This window comes from Bubalus bubalis, chromosome 11 (genome assembly GCF_019923935.1).
Source record: "Bubalus bubalis isolate 160015118507 breed Murrah chromosome 11, NDDB_SH_1, whole genome shotgun sequence".
Taxonomy (NCBI): Eukaryota; Metazoa; Chordata; class Mammalia; order Artiodactyla; family Bovidae; genus Bubalus; species Bubalus bubalis.
In genome coordinates, this window is record NC_059167.1 from 27,151,783 (window position 1) to 27,165,753 (window position 13,971).

The 13,971-nt window shown below is 39.3% G+C and overlaps 2 protein-coding genes across 7 annotated transcripts in view; both read right to left on the reverse strand.

Moving 5' to 3' along the window:
* The window catches only part of SYNE2 (spectrin repeat containing nuclear envelope protein 2), a 328,786-nt gene that overhangs the window by 194,750 nt on the left and 120,065 nt on the right, over nucleotides 1-13,971 (reverse strand). For all 6 annotated transcript variants that reach the window (XM_044924868.2, XM_044924865.2, XM_044924866.2 and 3 more), the window contains 8 exons: nucleotides 13,102-13,260; nucleotides 9,854-10,065; nucleotides 9,615-9,705; nucleotides 8,673-8,791; nucleotides 8,079-8,205; nucleotides 4,460-4,617; nucleotides 3,312-3,459; nucleotides 1,897-2,504 (listed from right to left, as the gene is read on the reverse strand). In XM_044924868.2, coding sequence (XP_044780803.2) covers nucleotides 1,897-2,504; nucleotides 3,312-3,459; nucleotides 4,460-4,617; nucleotides 8,079-8,205; nucleotides 8,673-8,791; nucleotides 9,615-9,705; nucleotides 9,854-10,065; nucleotides 13,102-13,260 — 1,622 coding nt within the window. The remainder of the gene's footprint in view (nucleotides 1-1,896; nucleotides 2,505-3,311; nucleotides 3,460-4,459; nucleotides 4,618-8,078; nucleotides 8,206-8,672; nucleotides 8,792-9,614; nucleotides 9,706-9,853; nucleotides 10,066-13,101; nucleotides 13,261-13,971) is intronic.
* Nucleotides 6,778-7,942, reverse strand: LOC102414248 (60S ribosomal protein L5). The gene has a single exon (XM_044924877.2). It carries the CDS (start codon nucleotides 7,925-7,927, stop codon nucleotides 6,863-6,865), a length of 1,065 nt encoding a protein of 354 aa, XP_044780812.2. The 5' UTR covers nucleotides 7,928-7,942; the 3' UTR covers nucleotides 6,778-6,862.

Genomic DNA, 13,971 nt, shown 5'->3' on the forward strand with positions numbered 1-13,971 from the left:
CTACTTCCTCTCTTCCAATTCTCTACTGAATCCACTCCAATAAGGCGCTCACTCCTCCAAGACTGCTTGTCAAGCTACCCAGGAACTTTCACATTGCTAATCCCATGTCCCAATCTCCATCATCTCCTTCCTTCAACAGTAGGCAACATATGACACAGCTAATTGCTTCTCCTCATTGAAAGGAATTTTCACTTGACCTCCAGGATTCTCTTGACTTCCCTCCAAAATCATCACAAATAGTGACTGCAGCCATGAAATTAAAAGACACCTGCTCCTTGGAAGAAAAGCTATGACAAACATAGACAGGATTACTTTGCGACATGCATATGCAATCCTAGAGACATTACTTTGCTGACAAAGGTCCATATAGCCAAAGCTATGGTTTTCCCAGTAGTCACATATGGATGTGAGAGTTGGACATAAAGAAAGCTGAGCACCAGAGAATTGATGCTTTTGAAGTGTGGTTTGGAGAAGACTCTTGAGAGTCCTTTGAATTGCAAGGAGGTCAAACCAGTCAATTCTAAAGGAAATCAATCTTGAATATACACTGGAAGCACCGATGCTGAAGTTGAAGTTCCAATACTTTGGCCACCTGATGTGAAAAGCTGACTGATGCTGCTAAAGATTGAAGGTAGGAGGAGAAGGGGACAACAAAGGATGAGATGGTTGGACAGCATCACCAATTCGATGGCATGAGTTTGAGCAAGCTCTGAGAGATGGTGAAAGCCTTCTCTGTAAAACTGTGCCTAATGACCACTTTTGAATGGCAACCACCTCCTCCTTCTCTGCTTAACTTTTCCCCATAGCCTTTATCACCAGTGCACATACTGTATATCTTCTTCTTTCCACTCTAAAAGCTCTACAAAGGGCAAGAATTTTTGTCTGTTTTGTTAACTGCTATAACCCCAGGACCTAAAACAGTGCCTGGCTTGTTCTATTGATAACTCAATTAAAAATTAAAGCAACTTACCATCTATCAACATGTAGTTTTCACTTATAATTTAATATTTATTTATTACTAATTTATTTATAAATCTATAAATGCATTAACAATCAATAACTAAATCAGTTCCATGCCTTCTTAAGAATTGGAGCACTGCAGAAACAGATGTCTCATTGAGATGAGAGCTCAGGGAGATTTCAGAGGGAAGAACTTAATCAGCTAAAGAGCCCTGGGAGAGCACTGAGCCTGAGGGATTAGAGGTGGACAGAAGAAAAGCCAGGAAAAGGGAGAGGTTTAGAAGGGGGAGGGGAGCTCCACCGAAGTAACTCTTTTGCTAGCTTTTGCTAACATTTTCATTTTCAGGATCTGAATGCCAGAATTAGAGCAGCAGCACTCACAGCAGCTGCCAACTGAGCTGACTTTGGAGACTCTCCAAATTCAACACTAACTTTAGTTTACCTATTAAACTCAGTCCCTTGCATTCCCACTCAGTCCCCAAGCAATGAGGAAGTCAGGCCAAGGTGGCCTGTGCATCTTCCACTTGTCTATCATCAAATGTGTGTAGTTTCCCAGGACTTCACCCTATCAAGACAACTCCATAATAAATACACAGCAGTCAAGAGATTTTTCAGCAACTCATGGATCTTATACATATCTTATTTCACTCTTCCTTTGTCCAGAAGAATGAAAACTTTATAAAGAAAAAAATTATTTCCCTATTAAATTGAAAAAAAAAAGAAAAAAATTATATAACACTTTGTAAAGGCATAATATCAACAAAAACGAAGTTTGTCTGAAAAGTCTACAAAAAAGAACACTGAACCCTGAATAGAGGAGGATGGAACAGTAGTTGAAAGACATAGGAAGCATTTATTTCACCTAATGGATACTTGGGGGGGCGGGGGAACAACAGAAAAATGTCATCTTGCATGGAGATGGATAAAAATACCTACCTTTGTTTTATTGCTGGAACAGTTGGATCCTTCAAGCCAATTTTACTGATTTGATTGTGCACATCTTGAATATTTTTCAGGAGTTCATCATTCTTAGAAACACAAGCCCCTAGTAATTTGTCTTCTTCAGTGACTTCCTCCTGCCCACCAGAACGTGTCTCAGATAAGTTTTTGGACAAAGCATCCAGAAGTTTTTCACAGGAGGTGTTTTCACCATGTTCACTGTCTTTAATGCTTATACCAAGCATCTTCAAATGCTCATCCAAATGTCTGGCCTTGTCTCTCTTCTGATGAATTTCCCTCTCTTTATTTTCCACCGTCAAAGTATTTACTGGTACACCCTGTGAATCTGAGGCTGAATGGTCTGTAAGAAGCTCACTAAAGAGTTCATCTGCTCTCAGAGAAGCCAAAAAACCTTCCAGAGCTTCGAGAGCATCTTTACTCTTCTGTACTCTGTGGTTCATCTCTTCCAGTTGTGTTCTGTGTTTCAGAATAATATTCTGTGCTGCATGCAGGTCAAGAGGGTGCAATTCCTTTAATGCAAAGTTGCCTGACTGTCCCAAACTCTTACATGTTTCAATCTGTTTTACTATGGAATCTTGGATATTCTAAAATAAAAGTAATAAGAAAAGCTGAAAGACTGAGGTAGAAGAAAGACAGACTGTATAACAGAAACTAACCCAGAATTATGTCACTAGATTTGATCTAGAAAACTGCTTCTCAATTTAACCAAGGTTGACAGTTTTGACAGAAGGAACATTTTAATTACAAATGATCCAATGACCCAGGTGTTTTCTTATCTGATAGCCTTTCTGATGTTTTGGTCTCCAAAAGAAAAGAGGTATATCAAATTATTGATGCGATGAAAATAATTACAGATTGATCTGCTGAGATACCTGTTTATAATTTGAAAAATAAAACAAATATATTCAATTTAAGATGAGATTGGGAATAAGTAAACTACAGAATATGATAATTTAAGCATATGAGTCTATACAGATATTTAGGATTTCAGTCACTGGAGAAGGTATTCATTACCAAGCCTTCATTTATTTGAAAACTTTTTATTTGGTATTGGGATATAGCCGATTAATAATGCTGTGATAGTTTCAGCTGAACAGTGAAGGGACTCAGCCATACACATACCTGTATCCATTCTCCCCCAAACTCTCAGCAAGCGTTCATTTTTAATTCAAAGAAAATACATTATTATTTACTCCAAGGTAACTACTTCTGAACTGGTTGAGGAATTAAAGAGTTGAGAAATAAATAACAAGTCTATATTATTGAAGGTTTTTCTGTCATGGTTTATATTCTAAAGAAATACTACTAATGTTTAATAAAAATCCATAAAGATATATAAGTCTCTGAAGAACTGATAATTCCATAAAAATACTGTGAGAATTTATATTTACCCTCAGGTTTTGATAAACGTCATCAGCATCAGTGAGATGAAATTCCTGAATGGCCATTTCACAGAGGAGCAGGTCTGTGTTGCAGAGAAGCAGTGACTCCTTCTCCACGGGTAACACCATCTGCAGTACAGTCTCTAAAGACTCCATTCTGGGTGAAAAATAAGCCAGACATTAGGGGAAAACACAGCAGAAAGTTATCCTATAAAACATATCGATGCCATTATTAACCAAGAACAGAAAGCAATTATTTGATGAAAATACATACAATCATATGCATAGAACACCCCTTTAAAAGTCAAACCCAGTGATCCACAATGGCAAATGAGCTATTTGCTATATCCAAGTATTTTTGATAATTTAACTGATACTGCACTAGATGGAAAACTGGTGTAAAACAGACTAAGCTTTTCCCTCCCTTTTGACATATAAAATACTTGGATGTAACTGAACCTTGCCTTGGTGACAAAGAAACTCATATGAATACTAATTATTTGACTAGTGAGAATATAATAGCCTTCAAAGACTAAGCTAAGTAATAATTTGAAATTTGTGAATCTGAATAAGTAGAATGTAGATTCCGAGCCTCAGTTTCATCTGATGTCAAATGGGTAGATGTGCTGGAATATGTAAAGAAAAAACAATAGCACTCTCATTCTAGAAATGAGGAAATCCAGGCCCAGAAGTCACGTGATGTGCCCAAATTCAGCCTCAAGGGGAGACAGGGGGAAGCTCAGCCTTTAGAACTCAACAAAACTTAAGTTCCACTTAAGTTTCTGGCTCATGTGACTTGGTTTTAAGATTTAACCTCCTTCAGTAGCAGTTTCCTCATCAGCTTCTCTTATGGCTGCTGAGACAATTAACACACTTTGTAAACATAACACTGCTAACTGCTGCTAATTAACACACTTTGTAAATATAACACTGCTAACTGCTGCTGCTGAGTCGCGTCAGTCGTGTCCGACACTGTGCGACCCCATAGACGGCAGCCCACCAGGCTCCCCCGTCCCTGGGATTCTCCAGGCAAGAACAATGGAGTGGGTTGCCATTTCCTTCTCCAAAATATAATATAATACTAACCTTGCTTAAAACAGCATTAACAAATTCAGCAAATTTAGTAAACGAATGGTTAATAGATCCCAGAATGATACCTGGACTTAAGAGTCATCTGAAGCTCTCTTTCTTTCTCCTTTAATTTGTCTCTTGCCTTAACTATAAGAGGCTTCTTAATGTCACTCTCAAGCTCTTCTAACTTCAATGAAGTGATTTCAAACTCTTTCCAGCAAGCATCAGTTTCATTTTTTAAGACCTGTGTGGAATACATAATTGATTAATGAATGGGTTAATAGGCACAATATTACAAAATGAAACATTCACAACTGTGGGCACAGGCAAGTTTCACATCTTCAAGTTTCACGTGAAGATACCTTTGAAAAGATATCTTCCAACCATCTACAAGTAAACTGTCCTTCGGAGAACAATTACATTAATGTGCTCTCAGAGGATCCACTGAAAGAAGTCAAGGGAATCAGCAACATGACTTTCAAAGAATCCAAATCCCCTTCCTGAAGTGAGATACACAGAATACAACTCAGAAAGACACACAGAGAAGGAAGGACAGATATTCTATTAGCTATTCTAGTTTTATCTAGATAATCATTTTTCTCCTTAAACTAAAACTGCAGCAAAACAGAATCATTTCTGTCAAATGAGAAGTGAATAAAATTAATTTATGATTTATTATCAAACATCTAACTGCTACTGCTAAGTCGCTTCAGTCGTGTCCGACTTTGTGCGACCCCATAGACGGCAGCCCACCAGGCTCCCCCGTCCCTGGGATTCTGCAGGCAAGAACACTGGAGTGGGTTGCCATTTCCTTCTCCAATGCATGAAAGTGAAAAGTGAAAGTGAAGTCGCTCAATCGTGTCCGACTCTTAGCGACCCCATGGGCTGCAGCCTACCAGGCTCCTCCATCCATGGGATTTTCCAGGCAAGAGTACTAAAATTCTATACTATTCCAAATCTTTCTCTTGGTTCTATTTTTTAAAAAAGAAGGCACTGCTATAAAATCTGAGTGTTCATCAGCATCATTTGTCCTTCACTTTCCCCAAGGATTTAGTACAGTTTTTCTAATCAACTTATTATTCAGTCATAGGAGTAAGGTCTCAAAGGCGATTTCTTAATTGTGATGAAAACATACTAAATTCATCACTTGAACAACAGAGATTTTCACACATGAATTTTGCATGTTCAGATGGAAAGTAGAAAGGAGCCATTTGGTAGAATGTGACTCAGGAACTGGCATCTTAAAAGGAAGATAACTGGAAAATATTAGAGGCATTGAAGGAAGCACCCATGGCCTTTTCTCCACTGGATATGCCTTCTCTAAAAGTTCACTCTAATGTACCTCCAAGCATACAAGGGTGCTGCACAGTAATGCTGATTATCTTCTAAATAAGAAACAGACTTTTAAAATTAATTAATTAATTTTTGGTTGTACTGGGTCTTCACTGCTGTGCATAGGCTTTCTCTAGTTGCAGCAAGTGGGGGGTTACTCTGTAGTTGCATTGCATGGGTTTCTCTCTGCAGCGGCTTCTCTTGTTGCAGAGCGTGGGCTCTAAGGCAAGTAGGGGTCAGTATTTACAGCACACGGACTCAGTAGTTGCAGCGCTTGGGCTTATCTTCCCCGTGGCATGTAGAATCCTCTCAGACCAAGGATCAGAACCCATGCTCCCTGCATTGGCAGGCAAATTCTCAATCAGTGGACTACCAGGGAAGTCCAAGGAAGATATTTATTTGTAGAACTTACAATTGGTATGCCCACCGCTAGATAAATTGTTTTTTCTGCAGCTCCTGAGTCAGATGCAATACTTCCTCTGAAGGCTCTCCATAAGGTCACCCATCACGTACTGTGAACACTCTCTCCACTACCTGCCCCTTCCTTACTGACCAACATCAAACAGATAATGTGACAATTCAGTTAAGGTGATAGCTGGCTGAAACAGAAATTCAGAGTGGCTGATTTTTCACATATCCTTAATTTTAGAGCAAACCAGAAGGTGTATTGGTTGAAATAAACTTCAAACATATTGTTTCATCCAATTTCATCTCCATTCCAAACATAATCCAAACTTCTAATCTGATAAAATATCAAATTAGAGCATAAGCAATAAATTAGGACCTGGAACCAAATTCTTCACTGGGTTGGGGTGTCTTTCTGAAAATGGGTGACAGAACATTCTTCAGAAACATCTAGCATCTGGGATCTCAACAAAAATGGTGGTGTAATACTTAGGGAGTCTTTATTTTCTATACTTAGGGTGCTATTATTTTCTTTTGTAATAAAGATTTTTTATGATTTTTTAAAAGATTTATTTATTTTTATGTATTATTTCTTTGTGGCTGCCCTGGGTTTTCATTGCTGCCTGTGAGCTTTCTCTAGTTGTGGGCACCAAAGCTACTCTCTTCTTTTTTTTTTTTTTTTTTTTTTTTGCTTGTTCAATAAGTTTATTATTGTCTTACTGAAAAATCTTGATAGAAAATTGTGGTTTGGTTTAACTCTCAGCAGCTCGTTCCTGAGCTCTAAGGAAGCTTGCCTTCTTCTGAGCTACCCGATCTTTCTTCTGGGCAAGTGACATTTTGGGACGGTTCCACCTCTTCTTTTTAACTTCTTTCTTAGGCTTCTTCTCATACACTGGATTCTCTCGTATTGCAGCATGAGCTTTCTTATACATCTCCTCCATGTCTGGAGTTACGTTGTTCTTTATGTACTGAGAGAATTGTTTCTTGTAAGCATCTTCATCTTCTTCAATCAGGTAGCGCATGTAATCTGCAACGTTTTGCCCCATGATGTGCTTTCGGTGTACCTCAGCACTGAATTCTTTGCTTTCTGAATCATAACCAGGGAACCGTTTGGTACTGTGAGGGATAGACAAGCCTCCATCGACAGCTCCCTGTAGGGCCCCAAAAACTTTATTCCCGGTAGTAGTTCTGGCAAGTCCTGCATCCAGGTAACAGGTGAAGGCACCAGGTTGACCATCGATGCTTTCCACATTGTATTCATCTCCAGTCACCTCGACTTGCCCTTCATAAATTTTGTCCATACCAAACCTATTAAGAAGCCTGCGGGCCAGCAGCAGGCCAGTACAATATGCCGCAGCATAATTTGTCAGGCCAACCTTCACACAATATTTTGGGAGTTTGTGAGCATAAGCTGCACAAACTATCATATCTCCTTCTATACGGGCATAAGCAATCTGACAAATGATATCTCTGTTCGTTACACGAACAATCATTCTGTATTTAGGTGTGTTGTACTTATTTTTATCTTGGATTACCAATCGTTTCCGAGCATAGTAGTCAGTTTTGCCCTCTTGCCTTCTTCTGAATTTCACTTGGTATCTCTTGAAGTAGGCCTTGTTCTTGACAACTTTAACAAACCCCATCCTGCGGATCAGAACCCAGACTCCGCGGCTTGCCACAGAGCTGCAGAACCAGCATGGCTCCGGGGGGGGGAAAGCGCTACTCTCTTCTTGTGGTGGCTTCTCTCGTGGTTGTAGAGCACAGACTCTAAGCACACAAGCTTTAGCAGCTGTGGCACACAGGCTCAGCTGCCCCATGGCGTGTAGGATCTTCCCAGACCAGGGATTGAACCCATGTCCCCTGCACTGGCATGCAGATTCTTCACCACTGGACCCCCAGGGAAACCCTACGGTGGCATTATTTTCTAATAAAAGATAAAACTCCTCTAGTTATATTTTCAGTATTTACCTGTAGATCTGTCAGTTTGTCCTGTAGACAAACACTACTCCTTTCCTTGTCACTAGAGAAATCAGAAGTAATTCTGGCAATGCTGTTTTGCAGGTAAAGTTCAAGAGTGTCTTTGTGTGTATCATACCTGGAAAAAAATTAAATGCAAAGTTACTTAATTTTTTAAATTAGACCCCCAAATTTTTTAAATTACTGTCAATTGTCCATGAGGAAAGCCCAGGGAATTTCTGCTTAAGATACTGGACTACAGACAAAAATTATGACTAAAGGAAAAGAAAACCTTATTAAAGTATACCATATCTGCACTGATAAAAGATTTTTACTGGATTTTCTAGTTGTTTAAAAGAGTTTGCCTCTCCTTAACATATACACAATACTGTACATAAAATAGATAACCAGCAAGGATTTACTGTATAGCACAGAGAACTATACCAATATTTTTAATAACCTATAAGGGAAAAAAATCTGAAAAAGAATATATACATATATATGTATGTATGTATAGCTGAATCATTTTCCATACCCGTGAAACTAACACAATATTGCAAATCAACTATACTTCAAATAAAAATCTTTTTTTAAAAAACAGTTTACCTCTCTAGTAAACTGTCAGTAGAGGTACTGTGACCCTTTTCATATTTCTCCATGATGCTTTCCTCCTGTTGAGGCTTCAACTTGGATTCCAGGTTAAAATTCTGAACCAATTCCACTGCCTAAGCAAATACACAAAAGAGTAAACATACTATCTTCAATATACTTAATTGCCTGTAAAAAATAAACAGTTTTGTGATACAAATGGATATCACTGATACTTTATACCCCAAACTTCAGCTCAGAGACAGGTCTTCCTGTAGGACACAGCAGATTTATCAGGCTGATTCTCACCTTCTAATTGGTATGCAAGCAGGATAGAGGAGTTCTCCCAACCCCTAAGCATTGTCTCTGCTTGTGACCACATAGCCATCCATGGTCAAGGGCAGACAGAAGCACAGCATAGCAACAGAAGCAGACCTCTGAAACAAGTACACCTCATTCATGCCCCACACCTTCTGACTGGCAGCCTGGACTCACAGCAAATCCCCACTAAGCTAGAACTCAATAATTTAGAAAATCCAATTCCCAAAGAAAGTGAAAGACATTATAATGATAAAAAGACAAATGACAAAAAAAAAGACATGACAAATGAACTAGTTCATCTCTGATGCTGAAGCATCTGTGCAGATTAAGCTTAACCTTCTTGTGTTCTCAAAAGTAACGCAATAGGCAGCATGTATTCATAATGGTTCAAAATGGTCACTTTTGGAAAGAACTGTTTGTGTCCTCAGGGGAAGATCAAGTTATGATTGCCCTGGCTTTGGTTTGTTGTATCCTAATTCTTTGAAAAGCAATCTTCCTTACATTATTTAAGTGAGAATTCTCAGCTGATAGAAACAATCAGATAATTAAAACCAACACTCAATGAGAAGTGGATTATTGTACTCTTGGTATTTTTTCTTATTGGGTTTACTTCTAAAACACATTATCCAGATTTAACACCTTTTCAGCTGATGGCTGACTGTCTGATTTTGCAGATGGCACCTCGCTGAGGGTATTCCCTCCTCCATTCTCAGATGCATCCGTGGTTCCCCTAGGAAGGAATCAAATTTGCATATTAAGATATCAGGAGAAAAAAATGAAGCCTAAGAGAGAATAAATAATATCCAGTGTCATGTGCCTTCACAAAAGGCTTTATCTTATTTCTCCCTCATATGTAGCTATTCTCATGAGGCACTAACTTGTTTTTCGATGTGCCTCCCAAGGTGCGCTGCAGGGTCATATGAATCTCAGAAGCACATTTCCGAAGCCTTTCTATCTTCTGCTCGTAATCTTTGAGCGCTCTCCTCACTTCTTGTTGACTCTTCTGAGAAGTCAGCTCCTCACACAGCTCCCGCAGGACATCCATGTGATGATCAAGCTGGTACAGGTTGCTTTCCTCAGAAAAGCAGGCCTGATTGAGGAAATAAAGTGGGAAATGTGTTTCCGATGAGTTTACATGATTAGTCCATGAGGATTAGAAACAAACAGATGTGTGTGGCTTTAACAACACATTCTTTTATAAGGCCCTCCAGTGTGCCTGGTGTGGGAGTGGGCACTGGAAACAAAGATGAGAGAGTTGGCCCTAAAGGGATTCACCACAGCCTAATGATGGAATAAAGGAAACCAGAACATGTCACCCCACCCCAACATATGCCTCTCTGACACAAAAGGAGATTTTTTTAATTGAAGCATGGTTAATTTACAATGTTAAGTGAGTCTCTGCTATACAGACAAGTGATTCAGTCATATATATATACATATATATCTCCCTCTGCATTTACTTCTTCTTGTTTTTTCTCTTCTTTTTTAAAAAGTATTTATTTACTTGGCTATGTCAGGTCTTAGTTGCGACATGAGGGATCTCCATTGTGTATCCAGGATCCTTGTGGTGAATGGATTCTAGTTGTGTCTCACGGGCTCTGGAACTCTAGGGCTTCAATAGTGGGGGTGAGCAGGCTTAGTTACTTCACTTCACATGGGATCTTAGTTCCCCAACTGTGGACTGAACCCATTTCCCCTGCATTGGAAGGTGGATTCTTAACCACTAAACCACCAGGGAAGTGCCTTTTCTGCTTCTTACTTGCCTTCAGCTCAAAATAATTTTCATGTCATAAATCATAAGGAAGAACAATATATACAATATGTAAATAAATATATTTTTAAAAAGAAGCAGTAAATGCAGAGGGAATTACATATATGACTGAATCACTTGTCTACATAGCAGAAACTAACACAACACTGTGAAGTAACCATGCTTCAATTAAAAAAATTTCCTTTCATGTCAGAGAGGCATATGTTGGGGTGACATGTTCTGGTTTCCTTCATTCCATCATTAGGCTGTGGCGAATCCCTTTAGGGCCAACTGCCAACTATATGTCTATATTATTCTTCATTATGACTCCCTAGAGTTCTGGAGCCCATGAGACACAACTCAAGTCCATTAGCAGCAAGGATCCTGGATACACAACCGAGATCCCTCATGCTGCAACTAAGACCTGACATAGCCAAACAAATAAATAAATATTTTTTTAAAAAGCAGCAGCAGCAGTAAATGCAGAGGGAATTCCCCGGCGGTCCAGTAGCTAGGACTCAGTGCTTTCACTACTGGGGCCCAGGGTTCAATCCCTGGTTCAAGAACTAAGTTCTGGCCAGCTGCACAGTGTGGTCAAAAAATAAAACAGAAAAGGCTTCTCCTTTTCTGCCTAAAGGCAAGAAATAAAGCTCCTCTTACTGGAGACAGAGTTTTATCAGCCCAGAGATGGGACCAAAGGAATCTGCAAGAAACTTTGTACCCTAACGCTTCTCTTCCTAGTTATTTCTTCACCATTTCACTACCCCTAGCCCAAACTTCTCTGTCTTGTCAATTCTTCACAAATGTATTATTTCTTTGTCTGAAAGGTAGACAAGATTCCTGTTCCGGTCACTTCTTTGGGTCATCATGCCCTTATGAAGTTTCCAACGCACATTAAAAAAATTCAAGGAAATATGTATGCTTTTCTCCTGTTAATCTGTCTTTGTCGGTTCAATTTCCAGATCCAACCAACGATCTTAAAACGTCGAGGAAAGCTTGTTCCTTCCCCACAGTAACCACAAAAATAATGAGCAAACAGCATGACAAGGGACACCTCCTGCCTTAAGCAGTCATAGGAAAACCCCTTCACATGAGGGAACCATCCGGGCTAGAGGTTGAAAGAACATGTACGGAGTCCTCCAAGGAAAAGGAGAGAGGGGTCGTGCCTAACAGAAGGAGCAGCCAAGACAGGAAAAGCTCCAGATGTTCTGAAAGGACGTGGAGTCTAGCGTGGCAGAAGGGGCACTGAAGGTGTGTCCTGGGGCCACACAGTGAAGGGCCTGCATGGACTTCTGAGGAGTTCGGAGATGTCCTGAGAGTAAGGGGGGTTCAATGGGTCACTCTTGTGATGGGACCAGAAAATGATGCCACCACCATCGCACTGAAAAAATAACCCAGGTTAAGGGAAGTAGCAACACTGATGGAAAGGAAGGAAACGCAGCAGCTCTTCTGAAGATTAACGGATGGGACCTGGCAGCTGACTCCAAGGCTGAGGGAAGAGGGAAGAGGAAGAGGGGAATGAGTTCTGAGACGGCGATGTCTTTCATAACCAGGATGTGTTAGAGGAAGAAAAGTCTGAGATAAGATTGGCTGGTTTTGGACATGCCGAAGTGGAGGTCTCTGAAGAACACTGGTGGTATCTACTACTCAGAGACACAATCTGGACTTCAGGGGAAAGGACTCAGCTGGAGATAAGGATCTGGGCTTTTCCTTGCAGAGAGGGCAGTTAAAGCACCAAAGTGCGTACAGTCACCTGGAGCAAGCATGAGATTAGCCAAAAACAGAGACCCCAGAACAAAAGCGTTGGGATATCAGAAGAAAAAAGGAAAACCTGTTAAGAACATGTAAAAAGAAGGATCTCCCGCAAAATAATAAAATGCAAGAGAGATGGATATTGAGAGAGCAACAGCAGTAGAAAGTTTAAATGAAAAGAGGGGTCAGGACTGTCAAATATACGAAAGCAATCAAATAGGATGAGTACCAAAAACAGACCATAAGATGGCCCAGGCTGGTTTATACCCTGATCTGCTATCTTTCACAAAAGCTGTGCTTCAGAGGATGCCGAGTCCTTACAAAAGTAACTACGGGAACTTCAACAGAGGGTGACATGCTTGTAACCAGAGTCTTGAGGACAGGGGGCACTGAGATATATGAAAAAAAAAAAAATTAAGTCAATGCTGAATTCTTCTCACCTCTAAAAAACAAGACACGCAGGTTCTGGTTAGATAGAGCTTGAACTGCAGAAGGGATGATCCCCAGGGGCCAAAAGCGCTGAGGTAATTTTCAGAGCAGTTTTAATCCTAGCCAAGGACTTACTAAAGCATTTAGGATAAACCCCACAGTGATGACAAAACTTGAATGAAAACAGGTTTTTACCTCATGTTCTTTGATGAGACCCTTGGTCCTTCCTCTGCGAATTAGCTTCTTTTCTTTATTGATTTGCTTTTCGAGTTTTGCAATACTATCACTAAGTTTTCCTTTTTCAATGTTTATTTTTAGTTGTTGAATATACAGGGACATTTCATGATGAAGAGACTATTAAAAAAAATCAAAGACACATATTAACCATGGAAACAGGATATATTGAGAAGATTTCCATTAAAAAATTAAAATATTTGTGGTAACCAAGGATAGAAATGAATTTATGTGTAATTCTGATTCATGCATATATCTTTGGGGAGGATGTTTTAAAACTCATAAACATTTTTTTTTCTTTCTAACAACTAAAAATGTGTTTCAGCTGTGAAAGACATGGTTAGAATTAAAAGACAAGAGGTAGACTGGGAGAAAATATATACAAAATATAGAGATATAAGCCTATTGAGAAATAACAAGTAACTACAATGTATATCCTGAATGGGATTCCGTAACAGATGAAAAAGGACATTAGGTGGAAATCTGTGGAAATAAGAATTAAGTATAAACTTTAGTTAATAATGTACTATTAGTCCCTTATGACAAATGTACTATATTAATATATTAATAACTGGGGAAACTGGGCATGCATACACTGGAATTCTCTGTATCATTATTACTACCTTTTTAATAATTTTGTAAATCTAAAATTGTTCTAAAATTAAAAGATTATTTTAAAATGTGATTTAAGAAACCCTTTAACAGTAGACATTTCTCTCTCTCTTCATATACTCACACACATATTTAATACTCAATACCATTTAGCAAAAACAATCTCTGTGGTAGGTGCTTTATATAAAGCCTTGCAACAATCCTGCCAAGTCAGTGAGG